This window comes from Muscardinus avellanarius, assembly GCF_963383645.1.
Source record: "Muscardinus avellanarius genome assembly, chromosome: 10".
In the NCBI taxonomy this organism is placed as follows: domain Eukaryota; kingdom Metazoa; phylum Chordata; class Mammalia; order Rodentia; family Gliridae; genus Muscardinus; species Muscardinus avellanarius.
The window spans coordinates 94,759,371-94,777,865 of record NC_137796.1 but is presented as its reverse complement, the minus strand read 5'-3'; the positions used below and the strand labels follow the sequence as shown (position 1 = coordinate 94,777,865).

At 50.2% G+C, this 18,495-nt stretch overlaps 1 protein-coding gene across 1 annotated transcript in view; it reads right to left on the bottom strand.

The window, feature by feature from the left end:
- Nucleotides 1-4,961: 4,961 nt before the first annotated feature.
- Nucleotides 4,962-18,495, bottom strand: part of COG7 (component of oligomeric golgi complex 7) — a gene marked incomplete at both ends in the record, with an annotated part of 76,452 nt that continues 62,918 nt past the window's right edge. Inside the window, 4 exons of the mRNA XM_080702291.1 lie at nucleotides 4,962-5,128; nucleotides 7,742-7,885; nucleotides 13,017-13,131; nucleotides 16,660-16,743. Coding sequence (XP_080558417.1) covers nucleotides 4,962-5,128; nucleotides 7,742-7,885; nucleotides 13,017-13,131; nucleotides 16,660-16,743 — 510 coding nt within the window. The remainder of the gene's footprint in view (nucleotides 5,129-7,741; nucleotides 7,886-13,016; nucleotides 13,132-16,659; nucleotides 16,744-18,495) is intronic.

The window sequence follows — 18,495 nt, the reverse complement described above, 5'->3', positions numbered from 1 at the left end:
CGGAGTCGGGACCTACTGTGGGGCACATGCTTTGTTCTAGAAAATAAAAGTAGAAAACACTCAGTCTAGTGTGGTTCTTTGTCCTGCTGGGCTGCTGGAGTATGTGACGTGTGTCTGGGGCTGGAAGGGCATCCATATTGGCCAGAGAGCTCAGGTCTCTTGAGCAGTCAAGAGGCATTTCTCTTGGGATTTTTATCATTCTTTTCAAGTTGTTCCTGAAGCAGAGGGCTAGTGGCTTTTTCGGTGCCACTGAACCTACCTATTTCTTAGGGCTGCAAGGACAGAAAGAAACTCAAACTGGCGTAAGCAAGATGGTCTCAAGCAGCCCAAAGGATTCCGTCCCCTGTCCCCCACGCAGCCTCTCATTACATCTTCAGCTCCCAGGCTGGCACTCATCGGTCCCCTGGCTGGGTGGATCCCAGTCCACCAGTGAGTGAGGCCAGCTGGGTAGCCTGCTTGGATTGGTCCAACCTGAGCTCATCGGCTGAAGCCAAACCTGAAGCTCCCCCCCTCCCACACAGCAGAATCACATGATCCAAGGAGGGAGGCAGAGGCAGGACCCTTAGGGTTGCACGGTGAGATTCAGGCTGCTCAATTAAACTTGCATGTCAGATAGATAACAGTAATTTTTTAAATACATCCATGCAAAATTTGGGACACGTGATACTAATAAATTATTCGTCATTTTGCTTCTAAAGTCTGAGTTTAACTGAGTGTCCTCGATGTTTCATTGCAAATATGGCATACTTTGTGGCTCTCCAGAGAGCAGTTCCCAAAAAAGAATGGAGCCCAAAAGGTACAGACACCTGGCCTGTTGCCACCCACCAAGCATAGGTTTTGAAGAAGCACTGGCCTCAGCGCAGCCTGGCTGGTGGGATCGGCTGGGCTCTTTGGTCTGGAAGGCAAGCACGCTGGCCCCACCAGGTGCCCACAAATGCACAGTCAGTGCCACCTGGGACAAGCGCAGCTTAGCTGATAGGGAGGGCCTGGCCAAGCTGGGTCTCCCAGCTCAGGGCCTGGACAATGCCTGGCGGTCCCCACCCTTCCTCCCATGACTCCTTCTTTTATTATCAGCAGTGGTAGGGTCCCCACGGCTATATTGTAGCAAGTACTTCACATATGCCAGGCCCCGCGCAGAGCACCTGATGGGTCTTATTTATTTCATTCTCAGGACCAGGGAGAAGTAGTATCATCCCATGTTACAAGCACAGAACTTGAGGTTTGGAGAGGCAAAGTCGGGAGCCCAAGAGCACTATTTAGTAAGCTTTAGTATTGTCCCTTCCAAAGCTCGTGTTGAAAATGAATCCACCAATTCACAGGTCAATGGTATTTGGAAGTGGCACCGTTGGGAGGTAACTGGGATTAAAGTCATCCGGCCAGGGCCCCCATGATGACATCAGTGAGTCTGTAGAAAGAGGAGAGAGACCTGAGACACACCCTTGCTGTGCCTCGCCACAGGGTGCCCTGTACCGTCATGATGCAGCGGGAAGGCGCTCCCCACGCGCAGGCCCTGCAGTCCTAGAATTTCCAGCCTCCAGACCTTTGAGTTAAATAAACTTCTATTCTTTATAAACTATACAGTCTGTGGTGTCTGGTTAGAGCAACAGAAAAGAGACTGAGAGGAAGACAAAGCTAAGAGCCCAGGGGCACAACGGTATCCGTCCTCTACAGGAGCTGAGACGTTCATATTTACTGCATCGTGTGTGACGCTGTCTGAAGAGGCAGACTTCCACCTACTTTTGTGGCCCTTTAGTCACAGGTCAGTTTGCACTGGCATAAGCCATAGGTTATTTCCTAGCTCTTGGCGAAGCCCAGGGAGGTCCAGTATGGCCTCATGAGGCCTCCTCTCTAGTTGCGTTGATGTCCCTCTTAAATACCCTCCCTCCATGTACTGCTCCTCCCGGACACTTCTTTACATGTCAAGATCCAGCTCCAGCTCCGTTAGCTCAGGGTCGGGGGAGGAGAGTTCCTCCTCCAGGGTCCCAGTGAACGCGCGAATGTGAGGCTCATCTGGACCCACCAGGCCACCCGCTCACCCTGGGCAGCCACGGAGCGTCCGTGGAGGGCAGCTCCCGATGGATGCCCGTCAGAGGCATTTGGAGTTGCACGCGGACGTGAGGCCAGGACCAGGCTGATGGTGGCATCGCCTTGCTACCTTTGCTCTCAGGAGAGTAGCAAGACCAGGCCACGTGCGAAAGCCATATTGCTAAGAACAGACAACATCAGATGGCCCACAGCTCTCTCCCTGGATTTAGACGAGAGCAGTGCTGCTCTACTCCTACCTGCGGCCTCAGAGCCTCTCAGTGCCCAAATCGCCCAGAAAATGGCATTCTGTAATTCTCACCTCTACTCCCCAAAGGGAAGTGTTACGGTTAGTCACCTGAAGAACTCATGTATGAATGTTCAGAGTTGATATAATTAAGTCATAAGGGTTGCAATGGGTGGCAACCTAGACGGGTGGGTGTGGCCAGAGGTGAGTCCCTAAGGGTGTGGCCTTGGGGACTGTGCTTCTGTCTTTGAATCCCTTTGCTTGCTTGCTCTCTTTCTTCCAGCCTCCATTACATGAGAGCAGAGTCCTTGCTCTCTTTCTCTTCTTCCTGAAGCCATGCCCTGAGCTCTGCAGACCCAGCCTGATATGGACTGAACCCTGAAATCTCCAAAACTGTGAACAAATAAATAGTCCTTCCTTTAAGTTGTGTGTGGTCAGGTCTTTTGGAGGACAGCAGTGGCATTGCTCTCCAAGACAGGAAGCTAGGTTATGGGTGCTGGAAGTCTATGAAACAGACGTTGATGGTAAACGCGATCTCCACTCTTTTATATCTCAGTAGGCCCTGGAATAATCCTGAGTTGGCTACCTTGATGCCCCCTGGTCTTCAGATGAGGAAACGTGGCACGGAGGTGTGAAATGATTTCCCTGAGGGTGAAGAGCTGGGAGGTGGCAAAGCCACATATCCAGCCCAAGCCCATCCTCTTCCAGCATCTCTTGAGTGGTTCTCACGGAGCAGCACGGAGGTCACCATGGTGAGTTTCCACCCTCTGGCAGCACGTGTCACATTGTGGGTGTCTGGCCGTCACCTCTTCAGGGCAAGAGCCAAGCTTGCCTTCTGCCAGAGACGGTCTCTGATCCACCATGTGAGAAACCAAAATATTTTTCTTAGTGTTGGTTCACAGAGACACTGTGTCAGGGCCTGCTAGACTGGTTCTAAGGATGCAGGACAGTCCATGCAGGACGCTAGCCCTGGCACCCTCATGGGGCATGGCGGTGCCACTCCACAGGGCCAGCACAAGCAGACTGACCTGCTGGAATCAGGGTCCAGCCATGTGCCTCCTGCACCGCACATGGTTAGGCTGCCTGGCAGCGGGTCAGGAGCGTGGATGCTAAGGTCACCAGGTTCTCTCTGAAGCCCAGCCCCGCCAGGGGTAGTTGAGTGGCCCCACGAAGTCCCTAAACCTCTCCCACCTGGAGGTAACACCCTGCCTCCAGGACTGTGGTGAGGCTTCTGTGTCAGAACAGTAAGAAGCCAAGCTAGCTGGGCCCCTGGCCCCTAGGAGCGCTCATTCCAGGGAATGGCCACTGCAACAGACACTGCTTCCGTCTCATTCAGGACAGCAGTCAGTCTCATTCAGGACAGCAATCAGTCGGGCAAGGCAACAAATTCTGCTAGGTCTAAGCCAGTGTTTCCCACCTGGAAGTGAATTTGCTGCTCAGGATGCTTCTGGAGACATCTGTGGTTGTCAGGACTGGATCTGGGCTACTGGTGTCTGGTGGGCAGAGGACAGGCACGCTGCTGGGCCCTACAAGGCATGAGACAGCCTCACAACAGAGCTGTCAGCCCAGAATATCAACAGTGCTGGCCTGAGAAATGCTGCTTGAGGCTGGTCCTGATCCCAGCTTTCCCAGCATCCCTTGCAACTGGGGGAGGCATCTTGGACCAAGAAATGGCCAGCATGGCCCAGGAGAAGGCCAGTGGGGGTTGCGGGGAAAGCCACTGCTTGCTTCCTAAAGGGACGGGTTGCCACCCTGGCACCCCTCCCTGCTTTCTTCCTGAATGCAGATGTGACACCTGTGGGTCACCTGCCATGAGGTGGCTTCCAGCACCCCTCCCCAGGAAAAGGTCAAGATCACACAGGCCGATCCTGCTTCTGACTGTCCCAGTCACTAAATCAATCCAGACACTCCTACTCTTTGACCTCCCATTATTGAGGGAAAAAAAAATTCCTATTTGTTTAAGTCACTCAAATCACATTATTTTGTTACTTAGAGGCTGCCTGGAGGCACCCCAAGGCCCAGTCCGCAGGGCTCCAGGACGGAGTGCTCCCGTAGCTCTGAAGTTGCCCCTGCCTGTGCAAGGCCGGCTCCCACTGATGGCCTGTTTCTCCGGCGTGCACACGGGGGATGCTGCTGCCCTGCCCTGCTCCCCCCGCTGCCTGACGGAAGCCAGGGCCCTTCACAGCGCTCCCCATCTCATCCCACCCAGCAAGTGGAGCCCACCCAAATGTGCACCGAAAAACAAAGAAACAGCGTTCTTCCACGTTACAGTGTTTATTAATTCCATTTTTTAAATGCAATCACTTTAAAAATCATCTGGAAAGCCGGGCGTGGTGGCGCACGCTTGTAATCCCCGCGCTTGGGAGGCAGAAACAGGAGGATCGCGCAGGTTCGAAGCCAGCTGCGCGCGCTGGCTTAGGAGACCCTGTTTCCAAATAAAAATGCAAAAATAGGTCTGGGAGTGTAGCCCGGAGGTAGAAGGGCTTCCAGGAACCCCAGTACCACCAAAAAATTTTAAAAAAATCATCTGGAAAGTCCTAATAAATAATATACCTCTCACTTGGAACCATTTTTGATTATACAAAATAACTGAGTCTTTTTCAAGCAAACTGCCTGATAACTGGCAGATTTTGAGGTGGAACAGTGCCTGCAAAGCACCAGCCAGGCCCTCTCCCTGGACAGGCGTCCGGGGTCAGTAATTTATGCCCCGCATGGCAGCCACGGTGGTGCCCAGGCGGCGCGGCAGGCCCTTGCTGACCTGCCTGTAATCCTCAGGCTTGGCCTTCAGGAGCGTCCCAATGCTCTGGAGGGTGCGGGATGGCTGCAGGCCCAGGGCGTCCATCACGTTGATCAGATAGTCTGTGGGGAGGAAGGAGACAGACTCAGCATCCAAAGGCCCCCCAGAGTATTAAAGGGAGAAGTTCCTCAAGTCCCAGATGTCAGGCACCTGTGTCACCCCAGCTGACAGGTCTCTACTCAGAGGGAGGGCTTTTCCAGTAGGGTCAAGCAGGACTGCGAGCTTGGCCTAGGTTCAAGCATTTTAGTTATCACTGACTGAAGGGCACTGACCTCTCCACAGCTCTGCTCTGGGCACCTTCCCCCAGCGCATCCCGCTAGGCGCGTGCAGAGCCCAGAAAATTGGGAGACACAGGAGCCCCATGAAGCAGCTCCCGGCAGAACCTCCCCCCTTACTGTAAAGACAAGGACAGCGTCCGAGGTGGTGATAGCCCTGTGCAGCACCAATTAAATGAAGATTTCAGCCGGGCGTGGTGGTGCACACTTGTAATCCCAGCATTTGGGAGGCTGAGACAGGAGGACTGCGGTTCATGGACAGCCTCAGCTATTTAGTGAGGCCCTTTGCAACTCAGTGAAATGTTGTTTCAAAATAAAAAATAAAAAATAGGGCTGGGGGTGTAGCTCAGCTATAGGATGCCCCTGGGTTCCATCCCCACAACCACACAAAAAATGCAGACTTCAGGGCCAATGCCAGCCCACGTTGAGGAGCGCGTCCGAGAGGGTCCTGTCATTCTGGAAAGCAGCCCAGTGATGCTAACTAGAGGCCCACCCTCTACCGTGATGGCTCTCCTGTTTGCCTTACCAGTCAGTGTTTTCTTTTTTTTTTTTTTTTTTTTTTTTTGGCAGCACCCAGGATTAAACCCAAGGGCGTTCTACCTCTGAGCTCCACGCCCAGCCCTATTTTTTATTCTTCATTTGGAAACAGGGTCTCTCAAAGTTACAAGGGGCCTCAGTAAGTGGCTGAGGCTGGCTGCAAAGCTACGATCCTCCTTCTCACCTCCCGAGTACTGGGTTGCAGCGTGCGCCACCTCGCCCGGCCCCATGGGTGTGTTCTGTCGGGGTCACTGTTCACTTGAAGGCCTCCGGGTGGGCGTGCTCCCTCTGGAGTCCTACACCTGGTACCTTCCCAGCCTCGGTCTGTTCCCTTACCGTGTGAGCTCAGTCAGCAAAGGCGCGATCTAAATCTAGCACTGCGGCGATGGCGGGCCCACAGGTGGTGCTCAGTCAGTGCTGACTGAGCGAGCACAGGAATCTGCAGCTTAACAGGGAGGAGAAATCACAAGCGCAGTCCCCAGAGCTCGGCTCGCTCACAGCGCAGGGCCTCTGCCCCAGCTCCTGCCTTGGGAGCAGGCAGCTCGAGGAGCTCTGAACCCCTCCTCTCTCTCCTGAGCCCTGCACCCAGGGAAACAGCGGCCCCCCTGGCAACTGCTGAGAGCTGACTACGAAATAAGTGGGGTCAGGGAATCGGGGCGGCCGGGCTCTAGGCCTGACGCCATCGCTGCCCACACGGAAACCAAAGGATAGCATTCCCCCACCCCATTTATTTCTTTTTCTCTTGCACTTTTTTTTTTTTTTTTGGTACTGGGGGTTAAATCCAAGGGCATTCTACGTCCAAGCTATACCCCCAGCCCTTTTAATTTTTTTGTTTTTAAAAAAGGGTCTCATTCGTTGGCTGAGTCTCACTTCACTGCTGAGGCAGCCCTGGAACCTGTGGTCTGCTCTCGCAGCTTCCCAAGGCCTGGGATTACGGGTGTGCATCCCCTCGCCTGGCTTCACTCCCATCTCTTCTGCTATAAAACAAGGGGCAGGAGTCGAGGCTGGTCAGCCCTGCGGCCGCCTGGGTCGAGGCTCTGGCGGGTCCTGGGGAGCTGATCTCCAAGGCTCCTTCTACTCTCTCTCCTGACCACCCCGAGGGCCCTGGGCTCCAGATCGGGCAAGCCAATGGAAGAACACCCGGATCCTGGAGTCTGTGCCGCCCGTGGCGGCATCGCACAGCGAGGGCCTGAGGCAGGCAGGCGCAGGAGGGACGTGGGCCTCTGCTGAGGGCCAGTGGCACTCTCTAGCAGAGACCACGGAGCAGCCCTAGCACTGCAGCCTTGTTATGCCAGAGCACCTACCTCACACCATTGCATAAGACAGAGGTGTGAGTGCTTGGTTCAGTGGCTGGCATGCCTGGTACGCAGTCAGAGCTTAATAAATGTTAGTAACTATTATGTTAATGGAGCAGACCAGGCCAGGTACTTCCCTCACTCCAACTCATCTCACTGAAGCTCTTAATGGTTCTTGGCCTCAGACTGATTAAGTCTGCATGTCTGGGGGGTAGGACCTGGAGAATTTCCATGTTTAACCAGACTCATAGCCAAATCCAGAGTTGGGGTTAGGGTATTTGTGATAAGATCTGGGCGTGGTGGTGCATGCTTGTATTCCCACTACCTGGAAGGCTGAGACGAGGATCACAGGTTTGAGGCTAGCATCAGTAACTTAATGACACCCTCAGCAACTTTGTGAGACCCTGCTTCAAAATAAAAATTAAAAAGAGCTGGAGGTATAAAGCCCTGGGCTCAATCTCCAGTACTGAAAACAAAACAAAACAAAGACAAGAGAGAGACTTGTGATAAGATTTCTAGAGGGCAAGCGGCAAGAGCTGTCCCCACCGCCCGGCCTGCGGGGACGCACCGATGTCGGTGGCCAGCTGCTTGGTGGAGTGCGGGGTCAGCTCGGGGATCAGGAGGATCACGTCACAGTAGGTCTGCATCGTGGCTCTGGCGATCGAGCCCAGCCAGTGGTCAGCCATGTTGTCCAGCTCGGGCAGTTCATCCCCTGGAAGAGGAGAGGAGGTCACCAAAGAAACGCAGAAGCTACTAAAAAAAAAAAGCCACTTCAGGCCTAGGTCACCTGGTGTACGTAGTACCAGACTGGGCTGTGTGCACAGACATGCCCGAGAGCTTCCAGTGGGAAGGAAAGGCTGGAAAAAGAGGACAAGAATCCTCAGGTGGGCTGGCACCAAGCACGAGGCTCAGGAAGAAGGCAGCCAGCTGAGGCTGAGTACCCTGAGTCTCCAGGGGCCCAGTGAGGGAGCCCCGCCGTGGCTCTCGCCTCCTTCCTCCAATGGGCCGTGTGCTCGGCTGCCAGGCAGAGCTTGGTAATGCCACTCCAGGAGCCCACGACAAGAACACAGTGCGACTCTGCTTTACCCGTGTGCGTGTGCATGTGCGAGACAGACACACATGCACATCCGTAGATACTTTAATTTCCCAAAGTTCAGTTTCCTTGTGGGCAAAGGCCTTACAAAGGTTTTCAAACCCTCCACTGCCTCTCTTAGAAAAAGCCATTTACCTAAGCCAGAAAGTTCTTCCTGGCTGTCCACCGTCTGCTCTTAAAACCTACACTGTTAGCTGGGCGTGATGGAGCATGCCTGTAATCTCAGTACTTTAGAAGGCTGAGACAGGAGGTTGGCCGGTAAGGCCAGCCTCCCTCAGCAACTTAGGGAGACCCTGTTTCAAAATAAAGAATAAAACAGGGGTGAAGGTGCAGCTTGGAAGTAGAATGCCTCTGAGTTTAACCTCCAGTACCAAAAAGCCATCAAAACAACAAAGAAGGCTACAATGGTAAAAATCTGAGAGTCACTAGCTGATATACAGATGTGTGCTGTATAATTCTCTCCAATTTTTTGTATGTTTAAAATTTCTCATAGTAAAATATTAAGAAAGAAAAAAAAAAGAAATACTCAGATGGGCTGTTGTTGATTTTGTCATGTTTTCAACTACTGGTGAAATTTACTTTGTGGTTGGGCCACCCCACCAGCACCAATCCAGTGTCTGGCACATGGTAAATAATTAGTAAACATTGGGTAGGTGCATGAGTGAGTGGAGACAGTCACACGGTCACGAGGTTCACTATATATATATATATATATATATATATATATATATATTTTTTTTTTTTTTTTTTTTTTTTTTTTTTTTTGCGGTGCTGATGGAACCCGGGGCCTCGTGAAGATGCCAGGCAACCATCCTACCACCGAGCCATGTCCTCAGCCCCTCCACATGCATCCTGGTGGAATACGAAGACATCGTGTTCTTCCTGATGTGACGCAACAAACTGCGCCAAGGAATCTAAGCCAGCGTTTAATCCTCGCTAACAAAAGTGAAGCATCTGAGTGAAATAATAAGATACCCGAGATTTGACTTAAATACTCTGGCAAAAAAGGCAAAAGAAATATGAAATCAAGAAGCCATTCTTTTTTTTTTTTTTTGGCACTGAGAATTGAACCCAAGGGGCATTCTACCTCTGAGATATACCCCAGCCCTATTTTATTTTTATTTTGAAACAGAGTCTCACAAGGTTGATGAGAATCTCATTACTTGCTGAGGTTGTCCTTGAACCTGCAATCCTCTTCCTTCACTTCTCATAGACTGGGATTACAAGCATGCATTACCATGCCCTGCTCAAGAAGCCATTCTTGAAGCTGGATTTTGAGTACCTGGGGCTTCCTTATACTGTGAGTGTGTGCGTGCATGCGTGCGCGCGCACACGCGCGCACATGTGTGTGAAATTTCTATGAAAAATGTTTACTTTTTTAATTTAAAAAGGATATTAAGCCGGGAGTGGTGGCGCACGCTTGTAATCCTCGTACTTGGGAGGCAGAGACAGGAGGATCGCGCAGGTTCGAAGCCAGCCTTGCTGGCTTAAGAGACCCTGTTTCCAAATAAAATATAAAATAGGTCTGGGAGTGTAGCCCAGAGCCCAGAGGTAGAAGGGTTCCATCCCCAGTACCACCAAAAAAAAAAAAAAAAAAATATTAAGGGTTGGTTAAGGGTTGGGTATGGTGGTAATACCTATAATCTCAATACTTGGGAGGCTGAGACAAGAGGATCACAGATTCAAGGACAGCTCCAGCAACTTAGTGAGCCCTGTTCCAAAAGGGATAGGGGTGTAGCTTGGAGGTAGAACACCCCCCGAGTTCAAACCCCAGCACACCCCCCCTAAAAAGAAGCATATTAAGGAACCAGGGGACAGTCCAGTGGTGAAGTGCATGCTTAGTGTACGCAAGGCCCCGGGTTTGATCCCCAGCATCAAAAATTAAAATGAGTAAATAAATAAGCAAACATTAAAAGTACATTAGCAAATAGGTGAAAGTAAAAATCCATTTATGTAACCTTATATTTCTTCAATAATGATAACCAACATTTTCCTGTATGTATATTTTTTAACATCCAATAAAGAAATATATTCCTCTAAAACAATGCAGGCAGTACAGAAGAATGAGTCCTGTTAGACGCGTTCACACCTTTGCTCCCTGCCCTGCCCAGGGGGCCGCCGGGAGTAGGCCCCCCCCAGGCCTGTCTTCAGTGCTTTTACGTGCATATGTACTCGGAAGGTGGGTTTGACTGTTGATAAAGACCACCCTCGAAAAGCCTTTACCAATTTATTCTCCACCAAGAGGGTCTTACTTTAGTCGTGTGTGTTTGTGTGTGTGTTGTACTGGGGTTTGAACCCAGGAACTTTCTACCTCTGAGCTACAACCCTGGTCCTTTCCTTTTTTTTTTTTTTTTAAATGATCTCGCTAAATTGCTGAGATTGGTCTTGAACCTGTGATCCTCCTGTTTCAGCCTCCTAAGTACTGGGATTACAGGTGTACGCCATCATTATCCAACTTTTGGTCTTCTTTGTTTAATACTCCTTTGGTTTCTCTCTCTCTTTTCAATAGGTCTTCCCCTCCCTGCCTCTAAGATTATGTTAATATTCACTCATATTTTAGCTTAGCAAAATTCACATTTTAAGTCTGAACTGTAAATCCTAGCCTTTTTAAGATCATATCAGTACCTTATGATCCTTGGAACTTGCGGAAGTTTCATTTGCATCGTTCTTGGGAATGATTTACAGACACCTGACAACAATCTAGGCTCTGTGAGAGGAGAAGCTGGATGCGTTCATTAGATCAGTGCACCGATTATCCCGCTCAGTTCCTCTCCTCTCCTTCTTAATGTTTCTGTTTGAGCTATCAAAGCTGAAAGGAGGTTTTCTCCATAGTCGTGTGGTTTGTTAGTTTCCCTTCATGTGTCGACGGTGCCTCTACATGTCTCTTCTGTGTCTGCAGTGTGATGCTACTTGACACCAAAGCGTGCGTGACTAATGAGGCTCACTGTGGAATCCAACTTTTATCACCATAAAAGAATCACCCTGATCCCATTTACTATCTTTTGATTTGAATCCAACACTATCTAATAGGAATGCAATTGCCTTTTCCTTTTATTTGCATTAACATAGGACACCTTTTGGCATTCCTTCTTTTTTTATCCTTTTGAGGTAATTTTATACTCAGTGCAGTCACTCCCTTTGGGCTGCTGAATCTTCTAAACACCAGGTGATTGTTTTTCTTTGATCAATCTTATGAGGGAAGGTCTGGAGTGTCTAGTATTAAAAATTATGATAAACCGGGCATGATGGCGCAAGCTTGTAATCTAGCGCTTGGGAGGCTCAGACTGGAGGATCACAGTTCCCAGACAGCCTCAGCTACTTAGTGAGGCTCTTTGCATCTTAGTGAGACCCTGTTTCCAAATAAAGTATAAAAATAGGTCTGGAAGTATAGTCCAGAGGTAGAAAAGCCCCTGGGTAGCACCCCCAGTACCACCAAATAAATAAATAAATAAATATAAGAAGAATTAAGTTTTTTTTTTTTTTTGTGATACTGGGGTTTCTGGAAACCTTTCTACCTCTGAGCTACACTCCCAGGACTATTTTTTAATATTTTTATTTGGAAACAGGGTCTCCTAAGCCAGCAAGTCTGGCTTCGAACCTGCGTGATCCTCCTGTCTCTGCCTCCCAAGCATGGGGATTACAAGCTTGCGCCACCACGCCCGGCTTAAGATGATTTTTGATCAGCAAGTATGTTCAAATTGGTCAGGCCCCAGTAACAAGAAATGGGAAGGACTGAAATGTATTTTTGTCTCATCAGTTCAGAGACTCGGAGGCTTGGAAGTGAGAAGCAAGCTGCAGCCGGAGGCATCTGCACAGAGGGCTGCCTCGAGGCTGGAGAGCTGACTCGTGACCTGTTCTCATGAGTCACATTCCACATGGCACACCTGGGAGCAGAGGGGGTGAGGGCTTGGCGTCCGGAACCCTCACCCCGAGAGCTCACCGCCACCACCACCGATCTCCAGGACCCTGGTGCTCTTGCCACCGTCTCCCCGGCTGAGGGCACTGGTAATTCTCTGCTGGAGTCTCTGCATGCAGCGAAGCAAAGATAGCAAAGCTCTTTCCCTAACCAGCCAGGCTGGAACTCTGCCCTGCCTGCCAAAGTGCCTCGCAAGGTACAACAGGGGGGCCCAGTGTGCCTCAGTCCCCACTGGAGAGTATGACAGCTATTTCGGTGGGAGGTTGGAGAGATGCACGTGTTGAGGGCTGAGGGTGTTTGAAATGACTCCCTGGCTGGCATGGCGGCACAAGCCTGTAATCCCAGCACTCAGGAGATTGAGACAAGAGAACTAAAGGTTCAAGGACAGCCTCAATAATTTAAAAAGACTCTCAGCAACCTAGTGAGACTCTGATTCAAAACAAAAAAATACAAAGGGTGTAGTTTGGAGGTAGAATGTCCCTAGGTTCAATCCCCAGTACAAAAAAAAAAAAAAAAAAAAACCTTTAATGGTTTGGACTTAGAATGTCCCCTCTCCCTGGGGATTATATGCGGTGTTCTCCCCTGGCTGGCGCTCTGCTTCCAGCCTGTGACGTGCTCACCTTCTCTCTGCCTCCTGCTGCCATGCCCTGAGCTCCGCAGACCTGGCCTGGCATGGACTGAACCTCTAAATCTCCAAAAGCTGTGAGCAAATCAATCTTCCTTCTCCGACTTGTGTCCCGTTGTTTGGGATCACGGTAGTGATGCTGACTGAGACAGTCCCTAAGCTGCACCTTGCTCCACCTGCAGGGGCCACGGCTTCTGGTCCTCTCTTACCTTGCTCAGGGGGAAACGGTAGCTTTCCAGCATGCAAGGCCAGCTCCAAGGCAGAGTCCTCCTGAGTCACGAACGGCTCAAGATTCAGGGGCAGGGACATGATGTACTGCCCGATCTGAAACAAAAGAAAGCACTTTCAGCCGACGCTGACGTGTTCGGGTAATGACGTGTGAAAGCAAATGGCAGAAAGACTGGGGGTGAGCACCAGAGTGTGGTCATGCTAGTTATGGCAACGCCCTAAATTAAAAAGTGGAAGTTTATATTAGACTATAGACTCAACCTTCTCAGCAATGGCCCCAATATTTTGGAATGCCCCCAATGCAACCCACTTCAAGTGAAGTAATAAGTACCAAAGGGCTCTATAGAATGTAAAGCACAGGGTAGAGATGAGTCCTCGCCACTGTTCACAGATGAAAGACCAGCAAGATGTCAACAAGTACACTGCTGACCAAGAATTAAAATCCTGGACTTGGAACTGTTTCTTTCCCTTCTAGAAGATTTAACCAGGGGAAGGAAGAACTTTGTTTGAAAATATTCATTTATAACTATAATTAATTTGGAGAAAAATGTACACTGTTTTAATATTAAAAACCAGAAAATAAAGATTGACAAAACCAGCCAGGCATGGTAGCACACACTTGTAATTCTAGTACTTGGGAGGCTGAGACAGGAGGATTGCACAACTACTTTGTGAGGTCCTCTGCAACTTAGTGAGACGCTGTTTTGAAATAAAGAATTAAAAAATAGGGTTGGGGGTATAGCTCAGAAGGAGAATGCCACTGGGTTCAAACCCCAGTACCACACACACACACACACACACAAAAAAAAAAATAAAAAAATAAAAAAATAAAAAAAATAAAAAGACTGACAAAACCTTCCTGGCTGGTTGGTAAAGTTATAAGACATTTGGGACAATCCCACAATTATTACAGTGTTTGTTATGTGTGTGTCAGATATGTAAGTGATGGTTACCATGGATCTATTTTAAGCACCTATCTATCACAACGCATGATTGCCTTGTATTTTAAGGTAAGTAGTATATGCTTTATCTAGAATAATGTTGATTTGGTCCAGATGCTAACAAAAAACTCTTAGCTTGGAGTCCCTCTAAAGAGGTACACACAGTAAAATGAATGGCATTTTTTCTTTCACTCATTTACTTAGTACAATCTTTCACTCAAACTGGGCAAGTGGCACTTGCACCACCACCAGTGAATCCATCAGCTGACAGTGGCAGCAAACCCATCAGTTCCCACAGGCTAAGGGAAGGGAAAGGAGGCTGCCGCTTCCTCGGGTGAGGGTGCCTCATCAGGACCCCACTCAACAAGCACTTGCTGAGCTCCCGCCGTGCGCGGCGCCAAGGCACAGCCCTGTGTTGTGTGGTACCTTCCACCAGAAGCCAGTGCCACCCGGCAGAACCCACGGGCCCAGGGTTTATTTTAGTTGAAATGAGACGTCATTATTATACCTGGCACAGACATTGGTTTTAAATTTCCAAAGCCTTCTCTTGTGCTTCAGCCCTTCATGATGCTCACACAGTCTGGGACAGGGTGAGGGGTGACCTTTAGACACAAAATTTCAATAACCAGACTTGGCAAACTTCAATCAATCGGCCTTAGATTGGGGGATGCTTTTGTTCCTAGGCAGATCCCCACCTCCAGGTTTCTTGGTGGCCTTGCCTGTATTTCTTCTTTGAAAGTCAGTGTGGAAGAGTATGCTTATCTGAGAGAAGGGGACTACAAATTCAAGGCCAGCCCCAGCAACTTAGCAAGACCCTCTGCAACTTAGTGGGACCCCATTTCAAAATAAAAAAATGAAATAGGGCTGGGGTATAGCTTAGAGGTAGAATGCCCCTCGGTTCCATTCCCAGTACCATCAAAATAAATAAACAAAAAGATGAAATTAATATAGCCGGGCGTGGTGGCGCACGCTTGTAATCCGCGCGCTTGGGAGGCGGAGACAGGAGGATCGCGCTGGTTCAGAGCCAGCCGCGCTGGCTTAAGAGACCCTGTTTCCAAATAAAAAATATAAAATAGGTCTGGGAGTGTAGCCTGTGGGAGTGTATCCCAGAGGTAGAAGGGCTTCTAGGAACCCCAGTACCACCAAAAAAAAAAAAAAGAAGAAAGAAATTAATACTGTGTGACATGCACTCAAAGCATCCTATCAGAGATGCCCTCCATCCCCTGAGTGTCGGTGGCTCCTGTGAAAGAGGCCTGAGCCTGTGTACTGTCCCACCGCGCTGTCCTTGCAGGAGAGGCCCTTCCTGAGTCCTGGTCCTCAGCTTGCAGGGACGAGGCCGCAGCAGGTGGGAAGGCCTTGACCTGGATTCAAGCTTCCTTACTTTTCTCCACTTCAGTTTCTTCAACCTCAGATCCATCCCATAACCTCACAAGCCCCTTCCAGAAACATCTTTTTCTGAATCAATTTAGATGGCGATACACGTTGTCTCAATTCTAAAACTATGATCACCCCCGCTGGGTGTCTGGGTGTACAGACCAGCCCGCGTCTTTAGTTTCCTCAGTGCGGCGCAGCGGGTAGTGCTGGAAAACAGAAGGAAATGACCACCACGGCAACTCGCTGCTCCAAATGGAGGCGGCAGAACGCTAGCCTCCCCGCTGCCTGCGGCCGGACTGCCACACACTTCTTTTGATCACAATATTTACGGCTCAGGTTCTTTTATATCTATTTCAACTGAGTCACAACTTATACAGGGGCTGGATTCTAAGGTAAGAGCATGGGGCAGAAATCACCCAGAAAAGTCCAGATCTCCTCCCACGTGAGGTGAGCGTGGCTTGGCAGCTATTACGCCTACATGGTACATCTTGTAAACACTGACACTGAGGACTGCAGGGCTGCGGGAAAGGACAGACTGTGTGCAGATGACCGGGGGAGGGAATCCTAAGTGCCCCTGCTCCCCTGCAGGCCCGTTCGGTGCTCTTTTAATATTAAACCTCTGTAACTACAAATCTTCTTAAGATATTTGTTTGTTGCTGAGAGTTTAAGCAAGAAAGCACTTGGCAGAGCCCAGCACATGGCAGGTACTTGCTGAAAGTTTGCTGAACTTGAATGCGGCATCCCGCACACACTGCTTTTCTGAAAAGTTATAGAGAAGAATTTATCCTCCTGCTTTATGATTTTCCAAGTCAGAATTTCCTATTGGAGTCTTGACTCTAAGGCCCTTAAGGACTGGCCAATCTCCACCTGGGAGAGATGGGGAGCGGCGAGAATGTCTCAAGCTCTGCGGTCATTCCCTATGCGGCTCGGCTGCATCTGCCTCAAGTTCAGGATCTGGATGCAGACCATCTGGAAACAGAGGTGCAGGGAGTACTGAGGGGCGACGACTACTTGGCCTAGAAGGACCAGAGTCAAAAGACAAGGGAGAGCCGGGCGTGGTGGCGCACGCTTGTAATCCCAGCATTCGGGAGGCTGAGACAGAAGGATCCGAGTTTGTGGACAGCCTCAGTCAGCTACTTAGTGAGGCCCTCTGCAACTTAGTGAGATTCTGTTTCAAAATAAAGGATGAAAAATAGGGTAGGAAGGTGTAGCTCGGAGATAGAATGCCCCTGGGTTCAATCCCCAGAACTGGAAAAAAAAAAAAAAGACAAGGGGGGCCCACCCTGGAGAAGCACCCAGAAGCCCTTACGTTGCTGATGTACTCCAGAGGGGTGAGGCTGAAGGCGGGCAGGTCGTCCGTCAGGGTCTCTCCAATGCCGGCTGTGTTCCAGCTCTAGGAAAGGAAGGAGAGGAAGCTGTCAGTACCGCAGCAACCAGGCAGCCCAGGAGCACCACGCAAAGGTACCCACAGAACTCGGCCTTCCCTGCAGGCACGGTCTGTGGTCAGAGCTGACCTTTGGAGCTACCAAAACACAGCAGGCCAGGGACCTCTCCTCTCCAAATATCCTTTAAGCCCACTAGGGAAAGTAATAATTTCTTTCTCTCCACATTCCTGCAGACCATGCAGCAAGAATTCACCTTCTTAGCCCAACTATTGGCTGGCCTGTGGGTCCCTTAAGTTTATCTCGCTGTGAACATGAAATGGAGGAGTCAGATATCCTTTGATCTGAGTTTTTCTACCCAGTGGGGTCACCGCGCAAAAGTTGCTGGACACAAATACCATGTGATGGTTTGGATATAGAATGTCCCCTGGAGAGCTCATGTACTGACACTGCAAAAATGTCAGAGATAATTGAGATAACCGAATCCAGAGGTTCTAATCTCATCTGTGGATAAACCCATTGATGCAAGGTGGCTGGGCGTGGCCTCATGGGATGTTCCTACATCCCGCATCCACTCCCTTTGCACGAGCTCCATGTGTTTTCTCTCTGCTTCCCGCCACCATGACTTGAGCTCCACAGATGTGACCAGGCCTAACATGAACTGAAACCTCTGTAACCTCCAGAAGTCAGCAATAAGCTTTTCTTCCTCTAGGTGGTCGTCAGAGATTTGGGGGCACCGCAGTGAGGACGTCGATGGAAACACCGGGAGCCTCAGACCTTGCCTCTAGCGGCCTTCCAGATCTACTTCTCAACTGACTCAGACTCAGAGCCAAGGGAGGGCATGGAGCCTCCGGGCCCCGACAGCTGCCCTCTGTCTTCTCGGACCCTCTGATGTCACCGCAGAGTGTCTCAGCCTCTGGTAAGTAGGTTAGCCGCCACGACACGTGCCTCCAACTTAGCTTCGCAAGTCTCCACAGAGAATTCTTGCTTTTCGATTCCAACCTGAGCTGCCCGAAAGCCACCTGCAAAACAGGGCCTTTTCTAACTGCCTCTGAGGTAACTCCTGAGGTCATGGTGCAGCTGTTCTCAGCAGCCACCTGATGCCCGATCCAGTTGCTTGATCCTTCAAGTAGCATTCCGGGAATGGAGTGACCACGTCCACCCCTGGGCTCCGGGCCCAGCTAAGCCTCAGCAGGCCTCCCCACGCTCTCGAGCACCAACACACTCCGTCTCATTTCCTTTGCTGCAGGGAGCTCTCTTCTCCCCGCCCCCTGCCCTGCTGGTTTTCTAGACTCCTCGTTCTGACTTGAGAATCCTTAAGCAATCTCCTTTTTTTCCAGGTAATTCCCAATACACTAAGAAGGACCATTTGAACCATCCACACTTACCAAGCATCCGTGATGTAGTGTCTCATACTAAGCTTTATAGAGATGATACAAAGAAATGTAAGACTTGGGCCTTTCCTCAGAAGCTACGGGAGAAACAGGATCCACGGGCACTCCCAGGCCACTCACCCACCCCTCCACTCTGTCCTCCCCACGGTGTGCACACAGGCAGGCTCCCACCGAGAGTTCTCGGTATTGCTGTGAGGCTCCAGGGGAGCAAGGGCTCAGGGTGACTAAAGACAGGGCCAGCCACAGGATGCATGCAGTGCACTGAGGCAGAAATAAGGCTGGCGGGAGGGAGCACGGCGCTGAGCACAGGCTAGGAAAGGCACCGCCTTCAGCAAATAAATTACGAAGGAAAAAAAGGACAGAGACAGA